At 56.5% G+C, this 23,154-nt stretch overlaps 1 protein-coding gene across 1 annotated transcript in view; it reads left to right on the plus strand.

Annotated features, from left to right (window-relative positions):
* The window catches only part of NXN (nucleoredoxin), a 177,359-nt gene extending 156,431 nt beyond the window's left edge, over positions 1-20,928 (plus strand). Inside the window, exons 3-8 of the mRNA XM_050763568.1 lie at positions 376-509; positions 2,169-2,269; positions 3,302-3,408; positions 14,408-14,587; positions 15,945-16,069; positions 19,012-20,928. Of these exons, the coding sequence (XP_050619525.1) occupies positions 376-509; positions 2,169-2,269; positions 3,302-3,408; positions 14,408-14,587; positions 15,945-16,069; positions 19,012-19,194 (830 nt within the window). The 3' untranslated portion in view covers positions 19,195-20,928. The remainder of the gene's footprint in view (positions 1-375; positions 510-2,168; positions 2,270-3,301; positions 3,409-14,407; positions 14,588-15,944; positions 16,070-19,011) is intronic.
* The last annotated feature ends 2,226 nt before the right edge of the window (positions 20,929-23,154 follow it).

Genomic DNA, 23,154 nt, shown 5'->3' on the forward strand with positions numbered 1-23,154 from the left:
GGATAATCCACAACCCTGGGTATTGATTCCCGAGGCCCCAAGGCGATGAGCCCCTCGTCAGAGTTACCTGGGGAACCTGTTCGTTTTGCGTGTACATCTTTGCGTTGCTCCTCGGTCTCCAGCCTCAGGACGTGGCCTGGGCATTCGTACGTTTCAAAAGCCCCTGGAAGACAGACCTTGTGACCATCCAGGTTTGGGAACCATTGCCTGGAGGGCAGGTACTGGTTGTACTTTGATTCCTGTGTTTCCTGCAGATGCTGTGGGTGTGTTCACAAGCACTGTTTGATGATTAAGTTGTCACGCCTGCCGCTCTGAGGCCTCCTGGGTCCCAGGCCGTCAAGAAGAGTCTTAACCCTCTTTTACCATCTGTTTCAGGTCTGGAGTTCCCCTGGGGGCCTAAACCCTTCCGGGAAGTCATTGCAGGGCCCTTGCTTCGAAATAACGGGCAGTCCCTGGAGAGCAGCAGCCTGGAGGGGTCTCACGTGGGCGTCTACTTCTCCGCACACTGGGTGAGTGTTTGGGCCCCTGTGGCTCAGACAGAAGGAAGCAGGGACGTGCCCAGCAAGCCCAGCTGTGGTTGGCGTCTGGGGGTGAGATGCCCAGGCAGGAATTTCCCGGCCCTGTGGTCTTTTCCTGTGCGCGAGGCCTGCTTGAATAGTGCTTGTGATTATGAATGGAAAAAGCAGCAAGAAATGACTTCTTTGATCTATAACGATAGTCCTCTTTTTTTTTTTTTTTTTTTTTCCTGAGACAGAGCTTTGCTCTGTTGCCCAGGCTGGAGTGCAGTGGCGCGATCTTGGTTCACTGCAACCTCCCGCCTCCTGGATTCAAGCGATTCTCCTGCCTCAGCGTCCCAAGTCGCTGGGATTACAGGCATGCGCCACCACACCTGGCTAATTTTTGTATTTTTAATAGAGACAGGGTTTTGCTATGTTGGTCAGGCTGGTCTCGAACTCCTGACCTCAGGTGATCTTCCCACCTCGGCCTCCCAAAGTGCTGGGATTACAGGTGTGAACCATCATGCCTGGCCCTCTGTTTTGTTTTGTTTTGTTTTGTTTTGTTTTTTGGAGACAGTGTCTTGCTCTGTCGCCCAGGCTGGAGTGCAGTGGTGTACCACTGGAGTGCAGCTCACTGTACCTTCCGCCTCCCAGATTCAAGTGATTCTCTGGCTTCAGCCTTTCAAGTAGCTGGGATTACAGGCATGCACCACCATGCCCGGCTAATTTTTTTTTTTTTAGTAGAGACGGAGTTTCTCCATGTTGGTCAGGCTGGTCTCGAACTCCTGACCTCAGGTGATCCGCCCACCTTGGCCTCCCAAAGTGCGGGCATGAGCCACAGCACCCGGCCTGGATATTTCTCTCAATCCACGCAGATGAGTTCATGCTACCTGCGTGCGCCCTGCATAGGGACGATGCGGGTGCTTGTGCCGGATGCTCACTCTTAAGAAAGGCAAATTTAGGCCGGGCGCGGTGGCTCAAGCTTGTAATTCCAGCACTTTGGGAGGCCGAGACGGGCGGATCACGAGGTCAGGAGATCAAGACCATCCTGGCTAACATGATGAAACCCCGTCTCTACTAAAAAATACAAAAAAAACTAGCCGGGTGAGGCCGGGCGCGGTGGCTCAAGCCTGTAATCCCAGCACTTTGGGAGGCCGAGATGGGCGGATCACGAGGTCAGGAGATCGAGACCATCCTGGCTAACACAGTGAAACCCTGTCTCTACTAAAAATACAAAAACTTAGCCGGGCGAGGTGGCAGGCGCCTGTAGTCCCAGCTACTCGGGAGGCTGAGGCAGGAGAATGGCGTGAACCCGGGAGGCGGAGCTTGCAGTGAGCTGAGATCCGGCCACTGCACTCCAGCCTGGGCGACAGAGCGAGACTCCGCCTCAAAAAAAAAAAAAAAAAAAGGCAAATTTAGTTTTGCCTCATTCATTCAGGGGACTAGGTCTTGCTGTGTTGCCCAGGCTGGCCTCAAATTCCTGGGCTCACGCGATCTACCGGCCTCAGCCTCCCCAGTAGCCACCACACCCATCTCATTTCCACCCGTTTCATGAACGGGATTTTGCGGTCCCAATCCTGCTTGAGTCCCGCTAACCCGGCCTCGGAGGGTGAGTGACTGGGTAGTGGAGAAGTAGCGTCACCCAGCAGGTCTTGCTGTCCTGTCTTTCAGTGTCCGCCCTGCCGAAGCCTCACCCGGGTCCTGGTGGAGTCCTACCGGAAGATCAAGGAGGCCGGCCAGAGCTTCGAGATCATCTTCGTCAGTGCAGACAGGTCAGCTGTGCCGTCAAGTGCTGGGCCCCTTTTCTGTAGGTAGCTGACATCCTTTTTTTTTTTTTTTTTGAGACGGAGTCTCGCTCTGTCACCCAGGCTGGAGTGCAGTGGTGCGATCTTGGCTCACTGCAAGCTCCGCCTCCCGGGTTCCCGCCATTCTCCTGCCTCAGCCTCCCGAGCAGCTGGGACTACAGGCGCCCGCCACCATGCCCGGCTAATTTTTTTATATTTTTAGTACAACTGGTGTTTCACCATGTTAGTCAGGATGGTCTCGATCTCCTGACTTCGTGATCTGCCCGCCTTGGCCTCCCAAAGTGCTGGGATTGCAGGTGTGAGCCACTGTGCCTGGCCACAATTACTTTTAAAAATTTTTAAGCATCAACTTTATTGAAGCGTAATGTATACATTATAAAATGCATGCATTTAAGGTACACAGTTCAGCTGACCAATGTACGTACCATGTAACCACCATCACCACAGACAAGACCCGGAACGTTTTCATCACTCTGTAGGTTCCTTGGGTCCGTCTCCTCCCATAAACCCAGCCCCAGGAAACCCCTGATCCATTTCTGCCACTTGAGTAGATGTGCCTTTCCTAGGGTTTTTTACATGTGGAATCAAAGGTATATGGTTGGTTTAAATTTGTGGCCCCGTAGAAGTCACTGTTCTGTGCACAGATTAGAACTCCCACAGGTATGCAGTGACTGTGCACATCTAAGCTCCTGAGGCAGGAAAGACCTGTCTGTGCTGAGAAATGGAAAGCTGGACTTGAGTTACGTTGCTCAGATGGGAGCAGCCGAAGTGGGCTGGCGTCTGAGCTGGGACCCGCCTGCTGTGTGGAGGCATTTGCTTCTTAGCGGACCCCAGCCTGGGCAGAATAACACACTCCCACAGCCAGTTGCCTGAGAAGCACAGTGGCTGGAAACCCCAGCTTCCGCCGAATCCCTGGGCAGAACTCGGCAGAGGTGGGAGGATTTGGCGGTGGTGCAGTGGGGACGCTGAGCTGTGCTCGCCGCGTATGTCTCTCTGCAGGTCGGAGGAGTCCTTCAAACAGTACTTCAGTGAGATGCCCTGGCTCGCCGTCCCCTACACTGACGAGGCCCGGCGGTCACGCCTCAACCGGCTGTACGGAATCCAAGGTAGGTGCTCTAGGCCCCGGCTCCTGGAAACCTGCTCGCCTGGGCCCACCATGTCTTTGGCTTTCATTTAAGAAGAAAGGCATCATTATTTCCATGAATAGTCATGTTCCTCTCATGTTTCTCCGCAGTGTAGAATTTTCCTGGTGTGAATTCTAATCCATTTTTTAAAAATAAGTATTGCCAGTCTGGGCGCGGCAGCTCACACCTGTAATCCCAGCACTTTGGGAGGCTGAGGCAGGCAGATCACCTGAGGTCAGGAATTCGAGACCAGTCTGGACAACATGGAGAAACCCCGTCTCTACTAAAAATACAAAAATTAGCCGGGCGTGGTGGTGGGTGCCTGTAGTCCCAGCTACTCGGGAGGCGGAGGCAGGAGAATCGCTTGAACCCGGGAGGTGGAGGTTGCAGTGAGCCGAGATCACATCATTGCACTCCTGCCTGGGCGACAGAGGGAGACTCCGTCTCAAAAAATAATAATCATACTAAATACTGTCTTAGTAAGACAGCTGCTTCTCACTGCCCAGCGTGTGGATTCTGATATGATTGGGACACAGAGCACAGCCTCCCAAATGACGTGGCCATTTGATTAAGGGGAGATCAATGCTGTAGTGACATGTAAGCTAGACTGAAAGAGAAATCCCAGAGGCAGGTCATTCACTGGTACTTCTTTAAATTTTTTTTTTTTTTTTTTTTTTGAGACAGAGTCTTGCTCTGTTGCCTAGGCTGTAGTGCAATGGCGTGATCTCGGCTCACTGCAGCCTCCGCCTTCCCAGGTTCAAGCGATTCTCCTGCCTCGACCTCCCCAGTAACTAGGATTACAGGCATCTGCCACCACACCTGGCTAATTTTTGTATTTTTAGTAGAGATAAAGTTTCACCAAATTGGTCAGGCTGGTCTTGAACTCCTGACCTCAGGTGATCCTCCTGCCTCAGCCTCCCAAAGTGCTGGGATTACAGGCATGAGCCGCCGCGCCCGGCCTGTTCACTGATACTTCTGATGTACACATTGAGCACGCGCCGTGTCAGGGCCGCAGACGGGCTTGGGGTTGCACTGCCCGATGTCAGGCCTCAGATGGCCGCGATGTCAGGCCTCAGATGGCCCTGCCTGTGGGAGAGGATGTGGTCTGGGCAGCTTCTGCCCCTCCCACCCCCGCACTGTCCCTGTCCCTGACTGTCGCCTGCTCACTGTCATTTCTGGGTGACGGGGAGTGTGCGGCCCGCGTGCCGGAGGAGTCTGGTTTCTGGGGTTGTTACTTCCTGGGCAGCGTTTCGTGTTAATCTCACCAGTCAGCAGCACTGTTCTCACAAGTACAAGTTCGGGCAGAGTCACTGCATCCCACTGCCTCCAACCGCCAAAACAGAAGAAAACCCACAGCCTGTTCTGGGGCAGAATCGCCAAGAATAGGCCTTTGTGGCCCCCCGGGAGCAGAGCTGTTGGGGGATGTGGAGGTGGGGCTGGCAGAGGTCCCATGACCATCGCACCCCTCACTATTGGCTTCTCATCCTTTTTCCCCGCTCCTCTTCCAGCCTCTCTCCTCAGCAGGCCTGCGTTAGAGGGAACACGACGGCTGCCCCGAATTCCCTCAGTGCCGCTCTTCTGCCCTGAAGCATCCCTCTTTCATCCTTGGGTTCCATGACTCAGGAAGTCTGTGTGTCTCCCGCCCCGGTTCCTCTTTCTTGGTAGCGGTATCATCTCTACGTTTTTTCCCTTTTGGTCTCAGTCGTCACCCAGGATGGAGCGCAATGGCGCAATCACGGCTCACTGCAACCTCCAACTCCTGGGCTCAAGCCATCCTCCCACCTCAGCCTTCTACCACGCCAGCTGATTTTTAAAGACTTTGTAGTGACAGGGTCTCACTGTGTTGCATAGGCTGATCTCGCACTCCTGGCCTAAGCAATCCTCCTGCCTTGGCCTTCCAAGATCCCTACTTTCTTTTTCTTTTTTTTTTTTTGAGACGGAGTCTCGCTCTGTCGCCCAGGCTGGAGTGCAGTGGCGCGATCTCGGCTCACTGCAAGCTCCGCCTCCCAGGTTCATGCCATTCTTCTGCCTCAGCCTCCCGAGTAGCTGGGACTACAGTGCCCGCCACCACGCCCAGCTAATTTTTTGTGTGTGTATTTTTAGTAGAGACGGGGTTTCACCGAGTTAGCCAGGATGGTCTTGATCTCCTGACCTCGTGATCTGCCCGCCTCGTGATCCGCCCGCCTCGGCCTCCCAAAGTGCTGGGATTACAGGCATGAGCCACAGCACCCGGCCCCAAGATCCCTGCTTTCTAAGGTCCTGTCCTTTTGTTTTTTGAGATGGAGTCTTGCTCTGTTGCCCAGGCTGGAATGCAGTGGTACGACCTCAGCTTACTGCAACCTCCGCCTCCCGGGTTTTAGCGATTCTCCTGCCTCAGCCTCCTGAGTAGCTGGGATTACAGGTGCACGCTACCACGTTGGGCTGATTTTTGTATTTTTAGTAGAGATGGGGTTTTACCATGTTGTCCAGGCTGGTCTCGAACTCCTGACCTCAGGTGATCCACCCATCTGAGCCTCCCAAAGTGCTGCGATGATAGGCGTGAGCCACTGTGCCCAGCTCTTTTTTTTTTTTTTTTTTGAGATAGAGTCTTGCTGTCACCTGGAGGCTGGAGTACATTGGCACAATCTCTGCTCACTGTAACCTCTGCCTCCCGGGTTCAAGCGATCCTCTTGCCTCAGCCTCCCAAGTATCTGGGATTACAAGTACCTGCCACCACACCTGGCTAATTTTTGTATTTTTAGTAGAGACGGGGTTTCACCATGTTGGGCAGGCTGGTCTCAAACTCCTGACCTCAGGTGATCCGCCTGCCTCAGCCTCCCAAAGTGCTGGGATTACAGGCGTGAGCCACCGTGCCCGGCCGGCCATAGCCTCTTAAACAAAAACAAATACTGAATTTGTTTTTTTTTTTTTTTTTTTTTTTTTTTTTTTTTTTTTTTGAGACGGAGTCTCGCTGTGTCTCCCAGGCTGGAGTGCAGTGGCGTGATCTCGGCTCACTGCAAGCTCCGCCTCCCGGGTTCACGCCATTCTCCCGCCTCAGCCTCCCAAGTGAATTTGGTTTTATTCAAATTGCACTTATTGACACACAAAACGTCAGTGGCACGAGTTTGATTCATATTTCTAAACTTAATTCCAGATCTTCCTAGGTTTGAAAGATGCTCACGTATGAAGGAAATCATTATGTCATTCCAGGGTTATCATTTAGGAAGCGTCTTCTCAGTGCCTTGAGGTTGGGCTGAGCCCCACATCCGGCATTCAGTCTGCGTCGATGGCCTGTTTGTGGTGCCCTGTCCTTGCCCTCCAAGCCGGGGGCTGTTTCTCCTTCAGAGCCTCTCGCTCAGCCCTGGTTTCACTAGTATATCCGTTCTGGCCTCTTTCTGGTCTCAGCAGCCGGCAGCCCTCCCGAGACCGCACCATCCCTCGATGGGAGTTGGCCTTTCTTTGCCTCTGAGGATATTTAAATGTGGCCAGACTGGGCCGAAACACCTTTGAACTTGAAGGAACTGTGCGTTCCTTCATAAGCTTCGTAGCATCACAAAACTCTGACCAGTATTTTTTATTGAATTCTGAGTACTTCTGAGCTTTTGTATGATTCCGTGGTTACGGCTTCCAGTCTCATTCAATGGACGTGTTCTAGGTATGTGAACACCCGTACATGCACACACACGCTCATACATTCACACACACTCATACTCTCACATACCTACACTCACACGGGCACACACACACCCCTATACTCACACACCTACACATGCACACACACACCTACACACACCCCCCACGCTCACACACATGCACACTCGCACACACAGACTCGCACACACTCACACTCGCTCTGCAGGGTCCTGGCTGTTGGAGTGTCTGGTCTGCACATCCTGTGGGGCCATCTCTGGGGACGTCCTGCTCCCTCTTAGACTCTGTGCCCTGGGGTCTCAGTCCTGTCTCACTTGTTTCTCTCCCGCTGAAGAGTCTGGATGAAGCTTCTTCCACAGAGCAGTGCCAGGTGCCTCCCCTGCCATCACCAAAGGGAGCTGCCTCCGCCTGGCCCGTCCTTGGACTCACACTGGGGCAGTGGCTTAAACTGCTGGTCATTTTGTGGATTGAGTCACATAAGGGCAGAGTGTTCTCCTGACAGGCTCTGGTGAAAATGGGTAACCCAGGCCACGCGTGGTGGCTCACGCCTGTAATCCCAGCACTTCGGGAGGCCGAGGCGGGTGGATCACGAGGTCAGGAGTTCAAGACTAGTCTGGTGAACATGATGAAACCCCATCTCTACTAAAAATACAAAAATTAGCCGGGCACAGTGGCAGGCACCTGTAATTCCAGCTATTCGGGAGGCTGAGGCAGGAGAAACGCTTGAACCCGGGAGGCGGAGCTTGCAGTGAGCCGAGATCGTGCCATTGCACTCCAGCCTGGGCGACAGAGCGAGACTCTGTCTCCAAAATAAAAAAAAGCAGAAATGGGCAACCCAGCAACCCGAGGTCCTGCAAGCATCTTGGGGTTTTAAGAATCACCTGCTAAGTGAAGGAGGCCTGCCAAATGCTGCCAGTGTTTTGAGGCATCTGGGGGGCGGTACGGGTGGGGGAATTGGGGCCTCGATGCTGTACCCTTGAGCTGCCCGTCTCACAGGGTGGCAGCCTCTGCCGTGGCCTTGATGATGAGTTTGCCCCCCAGGCCGGCCTGGCCAAAAGTCCCCCTGCTGCCAACAGGCTGGCCGCTGGCTGCCTTCGGTGCCCCAGGCTGAGCTGGGCTGTGTGACCCGTCTCCACAGGACCACCGAGCTCACCAAGGACCTGGCATTCGGCGTCCCCCTACCTCCTGGTCTCGTGGGAATAACTGGCTTCCAGAGTGTTGGGTCCTCCCCTCCCAGAGCTTTACGCGGCCTGGGGAATGTGTAGCCGTGGGCGCTGCTGAAAATTCTAAGGAGAGCGTTGTCGACACACCTTGCAAAAGACAGACCCTGTTAGCAGTTGTCTGAGGAATCCTCGGCCGCGAGAGAGCACGGCACTCTTTGCAGGGAGACTTACAGCCCTTTCTCTCTTAGGCCAGGGGCGCTGGCTGGTTTGGCTCCCTTGCCCCGACCTTCGACCTTCAGGGAGGGCAGACGGCCTGAGGGCTGTGCAGGGCCTGGAGCAGACGCGGGAGCAGCCAGAGGTGGCTGGCGGGCGGCGGGGGTGAGAGCCCTTTTCTCCTCCAGCCTCGAATCCTCTCCTCTGTTTTCCTCCTTCCCTCCTGTGCCGCCTCCTCCCGTTCCGACTTCTCCCCCTCCTTTGCTTTCTTCCTCTTCCGCTTCCCTCCTTCATCCCGTTCCCTTCTGGACTCTCTTCCTTTGTCCCTTTCAAAAAAATGGATTTGAGGCAGAATCTGTTTATATAAAAATGAAACATTTGGAGACTGTATGTTTCAACGAGAAGAGGGGCTACCTCGTGACCTGCAGAGCGGCTTTGCTGTTCTTTCTTATGTGTTTTGCTTAATTTTTTTTTTTTTTTTTTTTTTTTTGAGACAGAGTCTCACTGTGTCGCCCAGGCTGGAGTGCAATGGCGCGATCTCGGCTCACTGCAACCTCCGCCTCCCGGGTTCAAGCAATTCTCCTGTCTCAGCCTCCCGAGTAGCTGGAATTACAGGCATGCACCACCACGCCTGGCTAATTTTTGTATTTTTAGTAGAGATGGGATTTCATCGTGTTGGTCAGGCTGGTCTCGAACTCCTGACCTCAGGTGATCCGCCCGCCTCGGCCTCCCAAAGTGCTGGGATTACAGGCGGGAGCCACCGCGCCCGGCTCCTTTCCTTAACTCTCTAAGCAGGGGAATGTTTTTGGGGAGCCAGGAGGAGGGAGGAACGGAAGGGTCCGAGCAATAGATCCCAGGCATTGGTTGGTGTTTGTCATCCCCTCTCACCCCCACGGCCCTTCAGTTCTGATTTTCATTTGATATTAATGCGCTAAATAGGATGCCGTTAAAGAAAACCTAACTAGATATAGATATCTCGCTGTCGTCCCACCTACATTCCTGCCTCAGCAGCACAACCGTTCTCACTTCTGAGTCTGCTTTGGTTCCTGCCCACCTGGGTACGCACTCACAGACTCGTAACGTACACACGGCACTGTGCACTCCGCGGTGTTTACTAAACAGTGTGGCGCAAACATTTGCCACGTCGCTGCGGTCTTCGTAAGGACCGTTTTCATGATCACGTAATAGTTTGCCTGCTGGTGCGTCCTCACCAGCTCTTTCTGTTCTAGGACCTGCTTTTCCTTCCACTGCTCCTCCCAGCTCCTGGCAATCTTTCGGGAATTCGTCCTGGCTGCCTCCGGTCACGTTGTCATCCAGATGCAGAGAAGGCTGCGTCACAGCCCTGCCCGCTCCTCTCTGCCTCCCAGGGTCCTGGACCCCTTCAGCTTCCTTGCCCCAGCCCCCACCTCCTTCCAAACTCCCTGTCCCGCTGGCAGCGGAAAAGGCACCAGGCTAAACCGTGGGACAGTCTCGGTGCACCTGGCTTTGAGATAGTTTTAAATACTTGCAAGTCGGCTCCTCCTCAGAGAGGAGAGTCTGCAGTTTACTCCTCTGTGTGTTTTGAGGGAGATGGTGAAAGGGGTCTGTGGGCTCTGCTCATGTCGCAGAGCTGGGGACTCGGGGCCGAGCCCTCTCTAGGAACCTAGAGTCCGTGTTCCAAGCCCAGGAGTGTAGCTTGGGGTGGGGGATGCAAAAGTGCGCCAGCCCCACCCTTGGTAGACACCACACTGTTGCCGCAGCCCTCACTGCGGTCTTGACGGCGTGTCTGCTTTCTGCTGCTTTAGCTATAACTTCCTCCAGCCCAGCACAGAGGGCTCTTGGTCTCACTAGAGCAAGCGCCCAGTTTTCCGTACCTCTGCCTTCTCACGAGCCAAATAATCAGTTTAGGGATGATTAAAAGAATATAATGGCCGGGCGCGGTGGTTCATGCCTGTAATCCCAGCACTTTGGGAGGCCAAGGCGGGCGGATCACTTGGTCAGGAGTTTGAGACTAGCCTGGCCAACATGGCGAAACCATGTTTCGAAACCCATGGCGAAATCAGTATACAAAACTGATTTATAATAATAGCCAATACTTATGGAATACTTACAATATCAATACACCAGGTACTCTGCTAAAAAGTATTTTACAGCGGCTGGACACGGTGGTTCATGCCTGTTATCCCAGCAGTTAGGCTGAGGCGGGCGGATCACCTGAGGTCAGGAGTTTGAGACCAGCCTGGACAATATGGTGAAACCCCATCTCTACTGAAAATAGAAAAAATTAGCCCGGCGTGGTGGCGTGCGCCTGTAGTCCCAGCTATTTGGAAGGCTGAGGCAGGAGAATCACTTGAACCCGGGGGGCGGAGCTTGCAGTGAGCCAAGATCATGCCACTGCACTCCAGCCTGGGCGACAGAGCGAGACTCTGTCTCAAAAAAAATAAATAAATAAAAAATAAAACAGGGAATTGAGTTGCCTGGATCCTCCCTGGAGTCCCAGCTGTACTTTCCCCCAAGCGCCCCAGCCACCCACACAGGGAAACAAGTTCAGGCAAAGCAGCGATGAGCTGTTCCTTTTTGGTTCCCTGCAGAGGCGCCCTGTGGGCCTGGTTCCCTGTGAATTTCCGGTTAGAGGCTTCGCCCTGCTTTCTCGTTGGAAGTCTGTATTTTGGGCCGGGCGCGGCGGCTGACACCTGTAATCCCAGCACTTCAGTCCCATTAGAAGCTTCACTGTGCTGTCTCGTTGGAAGTCTGTATTTCGGGCCGGGCGCGGCGGCTCACGCCTGTAATCCCAGCACTTCGGGAGGCCGAGGCAGACGGGTCACCTAAGGTGGTGAGTTTGAGACCATCCTGGCCAACATGGCGAAACCCCATCTCTACTAAAAATTAGCCGCGTGTTGGGGTGCGCACCTGTAGTCCCAGCTACTCGGGAGGCTGAGGCAGGAGAATTGCTTGAACGCGGGAGGTGGAGGCTGCAGTGAGCTGAGATTGCACCGCTGCACTCCAGCCTGGGCAACAGAGCGAGACTCCGTCTAACAAACAAACAAACAAACAAACAAACAGAAAACCTGTATTTCGGAGAACCTGCTTCAAGGGCTGGTGGAACAGAGAGTGTGTGAAGGGGGAGAAAGGAAAGAGGTGACTGTGGTCTCAGCCTTCTCCCCCAGGAGCACAGGGAGGTGGGCGGTGCAGAAAGCTGCAGGCACAGGACTTCCCCTGCCCTGGTTAGGACAGTCCCCATCCCAGGTGCTGTGAGAACCCCAGCAGCGTCCATGGCCCGGCAGAAAGAGCAGCAGCTTCTGCAACAGGTAGATCGGGGTTCCTGTCCCCAGTTAACCACTGCCTGGCTGGGTGACCTTGGGGGGGGCACTTGACCATCTGTAAGGGGGATCCCGGTACTGCCTGCCTCGTCTGTGATGAGGATTAGCTGTCTGCGCCGTGCCAGCACCGGGCAGACGCGCCGCAGAAGCCAGTTCCGTTTCCCGCCCCTGGTTCATCTTTGGAGGGTACGTACTCGTCGGGGCTGTAGGCCAAGCTCATCAGGACCAGTGGAGGGGGAGGCGGCCTGGCACAGCAGATGCGGATGGTTTCCCCCGTGCAGGTGCCAAGAAGGAGTGGCTTCCTTGGGTCCAAGCTGGTTTCTGCTTATGCAGTCACACAGGCCAACACGGCCCGTCCCTGCACACTTCGTCTTAGGCTCTTAGGTGTGATCTGGTGGAACTGTTCCTCGGGGGAAGCCGCTGAGTGTCCCTCAGCAGCCAGGTCGGGGCTCCGTGTCCTCGCCCTGCCGTCCTGGGCCCCACAGGCATGGACTCAGAAGAGGCTGCAGCCAGGGTCACAAAGAAGGCCCCTTGGAGGAGGCCCTTGGAGAGCCCCAGGCGCTGGGCCGGGAAGTGCGCAGCTTTGCCTTCAGACTGGCTTCTCCTCCCTCTCCATCCCCCATGCCTGCTTCTCTTCCATAGACCCACTCAGCATCCCACGCCGGGGCACATGCGGGCCGGCCGCGGGGCTTGTTGTGGCAGCAGGGGTCCCACGCCGGGGCACACGCGGGCCGGCCGCGGGGCTTACCACGGCAGCAGGGGCTCTGGTTTACCCCGTGCTCATCACTGCCCGATCTCAGAAACACCAACTCTGGGGAAGGACCTTGCCGGGGGTACTTTGGGAAGGGCCTGTGGTGACGGGAGGGGCTCCTGTGCGGCCAGCTGTCCCTGTGGCGGCCCCCGGACCCGGTTTCTTTAGGGCCGCTGTCTCGAGACCAGCCCCCGAGCCTCGTGGATGGACACAGCTGGCATGGACCCCGGCCTCGGGGGATAAAATGCAGCCGTGAGGACGTGGCTGGAAATGCCCGGGTCTCTTGTGTGGCAGCACACGCAGCTCCTCAGGGGCGCTGTCCACGCTGAGCACATCCAAGGAGCCCCAGCGAGAGCCGACTGCGTGTGTGTGCGCGTGCTTGTGCTTTGTGTGTGTGCCTGTGTGTGCGCGTGCTTGTACTTGCATATATGTGTGTGTGTGTGAGATGTCGGAGTGGCCGTCCTCGAGAGCCCATTCTCTGTGGACCTGCTCCCTGAAACATTAGCCACTTCGTCTCATAGGTGTGAACATAATGGATTCATTGATTCCTTTCGGAGGCAGGCACGCCCGCTGTGCCGGTGGCCGCAGCAGGGTACGAAACACGAGGGCCGTGTGTCTGGTACCTCGGCATACCCCCGACAGGGAAGGAAAATGTCAGCGGAGCAAATTACTGACCGAATACTTGGGAATCTATAAATATTAAATTGCTCTGGCTTTCACATAAAATTCAGGCTCTGGGCAGCCCAGGAGGAGAGGCGTCTGGAACGTGCAGGGTGTATGGGGGGAGCGGCTGCCAATGGAGAGACAAAGGTCCCCGAAGGGTGGGGCCCAGGCCGACTCTGTGGGCCGCGGCTGGGGGTGCGCAGCCCTGGCTGGAGGACGGGCTGCGGGGAGTGGGCTGGAAAGAACGGAGACGCCGAAAACCCACGTGCAGCTGTGACCACCGTGGGGATGTCTCTGAGTTTTCGTTGAAGGCTTTTTGGTTGGGGTTGCCTGTGGTTTGCAGGAAAGCTTTCCGTGACTTTTCTTCCCCAGCCCTGGGGAGGGAGGGGGGCTGGGGTGCAGACGGCGGAGGCTGCAGTCAGCTGTCGTCCTCTCTGTGCAGCCAGCCTCAGGTTCCTTCCCGCACTGGCCCTGCGCTCACTGTGGCCGGGCGAGGGCCCCTCCTCTCGCGTCGCATCGGTGGCCACAGCACGTGCACCGTGTGGTCACTGCACCGCCTGTTCCGCGTTTGACCCCCTGCAGCCGGGGAGGGTCTTCTGTGTCTTTGGGAGGCCAGCAGTGAGCGATCGCTCCGATGTGCCAAGACCCTGTGCTAAGTTCTTATTTATTTATTTAGAGACGGAGTCTCGCTCTGTCACCCAGGCTGGAGGGCAGTGTTGCAATCTTGGCTCACTGCAACCTCTGCCTCCCAAGTTCGAGCAATTCTCCTGCCTCAGCCTCCCGAGTGGCTAGGATGACAGGCGCGCACCATGCCCAGCTAGTTTTTGTATTTTTAGTAGAGACGGGGTTTCACCATGTTGGCCAGGATGGTCTCGAACTCCTGACCTCAAGTGATCCGTCCACCTCAGCCTCCCAAACTGTGTAAGTTCTGTAACCGCGTGAACTCATTGATCTTTCCAGAGCAGAATAAGGTAGGAACAACACCACCCTCCTCAGGTTGCAGCTGAGGACGCTGAGGCCCCGAAATGTGAAGGTGACAGGTTACAGGCCCACCCGAGCGGGCTCCATGGCTCCCCCTGGCCAGGCCTGGATTCTCCCCAGGTTTTGTGACTTCAGACCTGGACTCCTCATTGTGAGCCTGTACCAGGTCCTTGGTGGGCTCCTCCGTGGTAGGTGGGACCCCGGCTGGACTCCGCAAGCCTCCTGCCAGGCAGGGCCTGCATCTCCCAGGCCAGTGGCCAAGCACCCCCTCTTCCCCTCAGGCATCCCCACGCTCATCGTGCTGGACCCGCAGGGCGAGGTGATCACGCGGCAGGGGCGGGTGGAGGTGCTGAACGACGAGGACTGCCGGGAGTTCCCCTGGCACCCCAAACCCGTGCTGGAGCTCTCCGACTCCAACGCCACGCAGCTCAACGAGGGCCCCTGCCTCGTCCTTTTTGTAGGTATGAAGCTCACGGGGGGGCCCGGGTGGGGGCGGGACAGGAGAGGCCTCACTTGGGAGGAGCCTGTCCCTGCAGCTTCTCTGTCACTAGCCGTGCAAGCCTGGGCCTTTGTCTCTGCCCGGAGCCTTGCTTTTGACCCCGATGATTTATTCATGGCCTCGTGGGAGCTGCAGCTGCACTTTCCCTCCTAGCTGCTCCCCAGCTGCCGGCTGGGCAGAACAGGTCAGGCCGAGGATGCCCTGGGGACCCCATGCGCAGACCCATTGTTGGAAAGGGGCGGGTCGCACACACACAGCTGCCGGGGGCTGGCCCCTCTGGCCGAGGCTCACCAAGGCTGCTTCTGCCGGTGCTGTGTGCTCGGGTGAGCTGCTCCCGCCCCGTGGCTGCCCTGGCTCCTCTGTCCTCGCCTGCACCTCCCGGTCTCCCGTCTCACCCACTCTGTGCTCCGAGGGTGACTGCCCAGCTGGGCCAGGAGGACACAGGCTCCCTGCAGTCTGGTGGGATGGCCCTGGTTCCTTTTGCAAAACCTGGTCCTCTGCCTTGGACTTAGGGCTCCCCTCCAACAACTCAGAATTACCGTATGAGGCTGGGTGTGGTGGCTCACGCCTGTAATCCCAGCATTTTGGGAGGTCAAGGTGGGTGGATCACCTGGGGTCAGGAGTTCGAGACCAGGCTGACCAAAATGGTGAAACCCTGTCTCTACTAAAAATACAAAAATTAGCCAGGCGCAGTGGCACGTGTCTGTAATCCCAGCTACTTGGGAGGCTGAGGCAGGAGAATCACTTGAACCCGGGACACAGAGGTTGTAGTGAGCCCATATGGCACCACTGCACTCCAGCCTGGGCAACAGAGAGAGGCTCTGTCTCAAAAAAAACAACAAAAAAAAAGCCACTGACCAGACCACAGTCCTCACCCCCTCCCCCTCACCACCAGTTTCACTAGGAAGTCGGAGGTCCGAGGTTGTGGCTTCTCATTGTGTGGCTGAGAGAAACTAGCAGGCGCCTCAGGTCCTGGCTTAGGGGAAGCTCAGCCTCGCGGGCGGGTTTGTGAGGAATTCAGTGGAAAGTCTCTGCCTGGGGCCCCAGAGCTACTCGGTGGGGTGGGTTTCCCCGTGGTGAGCCTGGTGCAGGCGAGACTCTCTGTCTGGGGCCCCAGAGCTACTCAGTGGGGTGGGCGAGCCTGGTGCAGGCGAGCTCTGGGAGCTTTGCTGCTGGGACGTGTGTGCAGGAAGTTCATTTCCATTCAGGGGCCGCTCAGGTGGGCGTTTCTGCAGCTCAGGCCCCCTCAGCGGGTGCCGCTCTATTTGACAAGCCAGTGTTCTTCCCCGTCTCTTTCTCCCCCCCGATGCCAATCACAGATTCTGAGGATGACGGAGAGTCCGAGGCAGCCAAGCAGCTGATTCAGCCAATAGCTGAGAAAATCATTGCCAAGTACAAAGCCAAAGAGGAGGAGGCGCCGCTTCTGTTCTTCGTCGCCGGGGAGGTGAGTGCGGGAGAGGCTGGGCCCCCAGGGCTGGATCAGCTGGGACTTCGGGCACAGGAGGGATCCTGGCCCCAGGGCTGCCTGTGCTCCTGAGACAGGCCGCAGACAAACGTGGCAAGAAGAGGTGGCCATTCGCCGTGGAAAACCGTTTCCTCCCCTGCTGCTTCCTCTTGTCGTCCTCGTCCTGGCTCAGCAGCCTCAGGTCTGCAGGGGAAGAGCCGGGAGCTGCTTCCCGCCCGAGCTGCCGGGGAGAGGGGCCGGGGCCAGAGCGATCCACACCCACTCCCTCGGGGCTGGGTCACGGCCAGGCCCTTGCGGCTTTACAAAACGCTGGGTTCCTTCGCTGCCGATCTCACCGCGCTGGCCGCAGTGGGCCGCTCCCCGTCTCACCAGAGGGTGCCCAGGCTGGAGTGGCTCGGCTCACTGGGCTCCGCCCACGGGTTGCGCCTGCTCAGCCTCCTGAGTAGTCACCCAGCCGGCCGGTCAGTGCTGAGGTTGGAAATCGCTGCCGCTCCCCGTCTGTTTCACCGAGGCTGCCCCTTCGAGGTCTCCCGCAGGGCTGCACCGAGCAGGAGACTTCACAGGCTGAGAAAGTGGGGCTCTCAGCAGAGCGCCCTCCCGCAGGTGCCCCATTATCCGGGGCGTGGGACCCTGCGCCCTGCACCCTGCAGACAGGCGTCTCCGCGACTCAGCGCAGGTGCAGGCTCTGGGTCTTGAGTTCCTCCAGCCGGGAGTCTCCTCCACGCCTGCGCTGCTGCCTCCCTTCCCCTCCCCTCCCCTCCCCACCCCACCCCTGCGCCGCCGCCTCCCCTCCCCTCCCCTCCCACCCCACCGCACCCACCGACCGACAAACACTTTTGGAGGCCGCCCTCACCCCCTGCTCTCTGTCCACCCATCTGTACCTCCGGTTGGTCAGAGCCCTGTGCTGATTTCAGGCTGTGTTCGGATCCCAGGAGAGGCACGGAGGAGGCTGGCGGCAGCGGCCGTCAGACACCCTGCACCACCCATTCATCACCACCCATTCATCACCTCCTCAGCAGCTGGCCCTGCCCAGCCCCTGGGTCCCTCCCAGGCGGCTCCAGTCACCTGCTCAGCCCGGGGGTGGAGGGGAACAAAGAGGCTCGCAGGCTCTGCCTGGGGCGGCCGCAGCCACTGCAGCCCCAGAGGCTGCGCCACACGCGGGAACTCTGAGCCCTGCAGAATGGCTCTGAGAAAAGATGGCTGCAGCACTGCAAGGGCCCGGCACGGGCGGGGCGGCCTTAAGAGGCGTCAGGCCTGGAAGGAGCATCTGCAGGTTTTCTGTGCACCAGGCGGGGTCCGCGTATTTCACCTGTGCTGTCTCCTTGGCCCCTGGCTCTCTGGCTGGGAACACAGTCGCCGTCCTGTTTCACAGGGGAGGGAGGCGAGGTTCAGAGTGGACCAGGGGCTCCTCTGAGGCTGTTCGCTGGCTCACGCCTGGCTGGGCTGGGCTTTGTGTCTCCAAAAAATATATACAAATTAGCCCGGCATGGTGCTGCCTGCTTGGAGTCCCAGCTACTCAGGAGGCTGAGGAGGGAGGAGCGCTTGAGCCCAGGAGATGGAGGCTGCAGTGAGCTACGATTGCCTCGCTGCACTCCAGCTGGGGCGACAGAAAGAGATTCTAGCTCCCCAAAAAAAAAAAAAAAAAAAAGTAGCTCCCTTATAAATCCTTTCTCCTTGTCTTTGGATTTCTGTGTTCGCCTTGGTATCTGCGTGAGGCTGTATCTGACATAAGGGAAATTCACCAGGACAGCTGCTGGGAATGTAGGATCCAGTACCAGCTTCCTTCTCAGATAAGCAGTGAGGCAGTGTCAGCTTCCACAGGGTTCAGGTGGCCCTGTCTTGTGAACTGGCTGGCTGTGCATCCTGCCCGAAACCACGGCGGGGGCGGGCGGTGGGAGCACAGTGAGCTGTCTCTGTTCAAAAACATTCCAGAGCTGAGGTCCAGATTGGCCTCAGATAACCCACAGTGGGGCCGCAAATCATTGACAGTTGGTTACAAGAATAAACAGTCGGAGGCTATGGCATTTCTAGGCCGGGCGCGGTGGCTCACGCCTGTAATCCCAGCACTTTGGGAGGCCAAGGTGGGTGGATCACCTGAGGTCAGGAGTTCGAGACCAGCCTGGCCAACATGGTGAAACCCCATCTCTACTAAAAATGTAAAAATTAGCTGGGCGTGGTGGTGGGTGCCTGTAGTCCCAGCTACTCAGGAGGCCAAGGCAGGAGAATCGCTTAAACCCAGGAAGTGGAGGTTGCAGCGAGCTGAGATCGTGCCATTGCACTCCAGCCTGGGCGACAGAGGAAGACTTCATCTTAAAAACAAAAAAAGGACATGACATTTCTAAAATGCTGAGGACGTGTGAAAATGGCGTTCACGATAATAAATACATAAATGATTAAGTACAGATTACGTACCTAGTGGTTTCGGGGGGCGGATGCCAAGAGAGAATTTTTTTTTTTTTTTTTTTTTTTTTTTTTTTGAGACGGAGTCTCGCTCTGTCGCCCAGGCTGGAGTGCAGTGGCCGGATCTCAGCTCACTGCAAGCTCCGCCTCCCGGGTTTACGCCATTCTCCTGCCTCAGCCTCCCAAGTAGCTGGGACTACGCCCGGCTAGTTTTTTGTATTTTTAGTAGAGACAGGGTTTCACCGGGTTAGCCAGGATGGTCTCGATCTCCTGACCTCGTGATCCGCCCGTCTCGGCCTTCCAAAGTGCTGGGATTACAGGCTTGAGCCACCGCGCCCGTCCAACCAAGAGAGAATTTTACGAAGCAGCTTGTTCCTCCCGAAGGCAGGGCAGGGTTCCCTGCTTCCCATGTCCGTGCTGGGAGCCCCCGGAGCTACCACACCTGGGGAGACTGGGCCCAGGGACCCTCCCGCTCCTTTCTTTAAACCGTCTTGGTTTTCTCTCCCTCCTGACGACTTCAGGATGACATGACTGACTCCCTGCGAGATTACACCAACCTGCCTGAGGCGGCCCCTTTGCTCACCATCCTGGACATGTCGGCCCGGGCCAAGTACGTGATGGACGTGGAGGAGATCACCCCCGCCATCGTGGAGGCCTTTGTGAATGACTTCCTAGCAGAGAAGCTCAAACCGGAGCCCATCTAGCGTGGCTCCGGCCTCCTGAGACGTTATTTAAAACTCAGCCTTCTCCTCCTCCTCCCCCTCCTTCCCTCCGCCCTCGGACTTGCCCAGCGTGCCCCGAATCACACCACCCAAGTGTCCAGCCTCTCTGTGGTGCCTTGTTTCTGCATTAAACTCCTCAGCCAGCGCCCTGGGGTGCGGAATCCAGCAGCGGCAGAATCCACCGTGTTTGGGAGCGTGGGGTGGCTGGGGGCATGGCCCGGCCAGAGTGGGGGCTGCGTCACTCTCGCAAAGTCACTTGCTTTTGGTGAAAGATTTGCCAGGGTGTTCCAGGGCAGAGTGAGCGTGGAGGGCCAGTGGCCCCCGCTCGGGCTGAGACTCGGGCATTGGCACCCACAGAGCCCCGGACGGCCAGAGGGGAACCTCCGGGGGACACCTGTGTGGAGGCAGAACTGAGAAAGGGCCTGAGCCTCAGTGGGCCTCAGCTTAGAGCTGCGGTGAGAACATCCTTTTCTAAGCGACACAGTCTTTCTTGGTCTGAGAGAAAAGCAGCCCACTCGTGTGTTCTCGGGCAGGGGATCTCCAAACGCAAAAGGAAGCTTGTGGAGGTTTTTTGGGTGAGAAAAAAAAATGTAGCTAAGGTAATGGTTCGTATAGTAACGGCTAATGTTTATGGAGCTCCCGCCTCCTGAGGAGAGCTCCTCATTCTTTTCTTCCTTAACCTTGAAGTCTCTGCCTGCTCATACAAAGAGCTCCCACCATCTTGAAATTCTGATAACGAATCCTTCTCTTTGGGCATCTTTCCAAGAAACTTAGCCCTGAGTCCTAGGAGGAGCACCTCTGAACCAGCACAGACCTCTGACTCCACCCAGCTCTGTGCCCGAGGCCCCGATCTCTGGTGAGGTGCCCACGCCCACATTTGATCACCCCTGCCATTGCCTTTTTTCTTTTTTCTTTTGAGATGGAGTCTTGCTCTGTCACCCAGGCTGGAGTGCAGTGGCATGATCTCGGCTCACTGCAACCTCCGCCCCCAAGGTTCGAGTGATTCTTCTGCCTCAGTCTCTGGAGTACCTGGGATCACAGGCGAGCGCCACTGGACCTGGCTAATTTTTGTATTTTTAGTAGAGGCAGGGTTTCACCATGTTGGTCAGGCTGGTCTCAAACTCCTGACCTCAGGTGATCCACCCGCCTTGGCCTCCCAAAGTGCTGGGATTACAGGCGTGAGCCACCGCACCCGGCCCCCTTTTCAAAGCAGAACTACAAAGATGAGAAATTACCAGAAGCCTCGCCTTTTCCTAAGCACCAGCAGAAAGAGCTGTGCCCTAGGGTGGAGTGAGGGTGGAGGGCGTGTCAGCCACGAGTGGACCTTGTATCGCCTTTGCTAGGCCCAGGTAGGTTGTTGGCCTCTTACTTGGGCTGACTTGACCACTGAGAGAGAAACAAACAACTCTGTTCTCAGGACTGGGGACGGACGGCTTCGGCCGAGCCTTTGAGCCTGGCTCACTCAGGTGTCAGGGACTTGAAACCGCCCTGGGCCTTACCCTTGGCCCCACTCAGCACTCTGCCAACCAAGACCACTGATGTGGAAAACCCAGTCCCCACCCCCTCATGAGCTGTTGACACTGTTGTTCCTTGCTGAATTGGATTGTCGATTTGTAGTTCAGAGGCGTACAGCGAGTTGGCGATTAGACGTCATGTGACGTTACCAGCCTGAAATGCGATCGCCCAGTAGGAAATAAAGCAGGCATCTCTGGACCTTACCCACCGCTGGGCCTTTGCTGTCCTTAATAACAAAAGTCTTTTGTGCTGTGGTCTATCGGGGTGGGCAGCGGAGGACACCTGGTAGCTGGGAGCTGTGCCCCAGGAGTTCTGAGACCCCCAGGATGTAGCATCCATCGCATCTTCCTGGTTTCCAGCAGCCAGGAAGCTCATCTGGGTGACAGGGGCAGAGGCAGGTCCCTCCTGGGGCCCTGGCCACCATCGCTCCTGGTTTGACTGGGAAGCTTATCTGGGTGACAGTGGCAGAGGCAGGTCCCTCCTGGAGCGCTGGCCACCGTCTCTCCTGGTTCGACTTGGCCCTGGACGGAGGGCGAATCCTCAGATCATGTACCTTGTTGTGAACATTCTTGCCCATTTCCTCTCTCCAGGGGAGCCGAGTCCTCTGAAGTCTGAGAAAGCTGGTTGGGAAATCAGGAGGAATCACGCACAGGTCTCCTTGTGAAGAATGGGGCAAGTGTGGGAGCCCCTTAATCCCAGCTCGTCCCAGGGCTCAGGGCTTCTCTGGGAACCCTGCCAGTGTCTCCCTTAGAGGTCGGGGTGAGTGGGATGAATGTGGCTGACCTGAATGTGGGAGATGGCAGGATTTCTGTCCGTGCCCTGTATCGTGATGGCCTCGGAGGAAAGGTAGGTTCTCTTAGTTCCTTCTACCTTTAGGGCAGAAGGAACCAAGTCCAGCGAGGGGGTTGCCCTTAGTCATTGCACCTGGATTCTCGACACCAGAATTCCCCTTTTAGAGTGGATTTGTAGCTTCCTTAAGATCCCCGGGGAAGTTTTACTCCAAAGGTTCAGGTTTATACGGTGACGACTCTGCGGGAAACGTTCGGGAAGAATCGCTTCTGAGGGTCGGATCGACAGGGAGAGGTCGTAAAGGTCACTGGTTCCGGTGAAGCGGGGGCGTGATAATCCCCACCAGGCGGCTCCACAGTCCCGCCAGACTCCTGCTGCTAATTGGAAGCAGGTTCAGCACCAGCTGTGGCATATTCAAGGGCTTCCTCCAGCAGCCAGGAAAACCAGGCCCTGCAGGTGGAGGCCGGGGGCTGTGAAAACGCCACCCTGGGGTTCCCAAGTGTGTGTTCACCACAGTGACTTCCAGATCCCATCTGCTCGTTCTCACAACAGAGATGAGGGTGGTTTTTTTTTTTTATTATTGAGACGGAGTCTCGCTGTGTCGCCCAGGCTGGAGTGCAGTGGCCGGATCTCTGCTCACTGCAAGCTCCGCCTCCCGGGTTCAAGCCATTCTCCTGCCTCAGCCTCCCGAGTAGCTGGGACTACAGGCGCCGCCACCTCGCCCGGCTAGTTTTTTGTATTTTTAGTAGAGACGGGGTTTCACCGTGTTAGCCAGGATGGTCTCGATCTCCTGCCCTCGTGATCCGCCCGCCTCAGCCTCCCAAAGTGCTGGGATTACAGGCCTGAGCCACTGCACATGACCTGTTTTTTTTTAACCTGTCTCCCAGCATTAAAGATCTGTTTAAGAAAAAGGGTATGTTTTCCACATTGAATTCCTGATTGGGAAAAACAAAATTTAAAAAAGGGAAAAGGGCATGTTTGGGACGGGCAGGCATGGCAGATGAAAACCAGCTTCTTTTCCAGAGAGCGGTGACCTCCCGCTCTTGCTTTTCGCCCCTTGGTACGTCCTTGAAATCATCGGCCATCACTTACCAGAATACAGGGAGACAGTGCTGTGTTGGCGTCGGCCAAGCTTCTAATAGTAATTTTCAGCCAGACTTTGTTTTTTCCTATTGCCTAATTAAAGACACTGAAAAGCTGTTCTCCCCTCCTGCTGCCTTGTTCTAGGACAGCAAACTGAATTCAGCAACAATACAGACGGAGCCAGATGTGGCCCAGGAGCAGATCCGCGGGACCTAACACGGTGCTGCACGGTGCAGCTTAGGGAGAAAACCCAATGTGTGAGAGGGCACAGGTGTCGGGACCCTGCACACCAGGAAGTGTGGTGCCGGGAGGGCCTTGAGTGAGGGCACACGCGTAGGAACCCTGCACACTGGGAAGCGTGGTGCTGGGACGACCTTGAGTGAGGGCACACACGTCGGGACCCTGCACGCCAGGAAGCGTGGTGCCGGGAGGGCCCTGAGTGAGGGCACACGCTGTTCACAGTGCCCTTGCCCCAGGCAGGCCCATGAATGGTGCCTGCTAGGACTAGAAGGCCGCTGTTGTACACGCTGTGGGTGGCTGGGCACACAGGCCCGT

Source organism: Macaca thibetana, chromosome 16, assembly GCF_024542745.1.
Source record: "Macaca thibetana thibetana isolate TM-01 chromosome 16, ASM2454274v1, whole genome shotgun sequence".
Lineage (NCBI taxonomy): Eukaryota > Metazoa > Chordata > Mammalia > Primates > Cercopithecidae > Macaca > Macaca thibetana.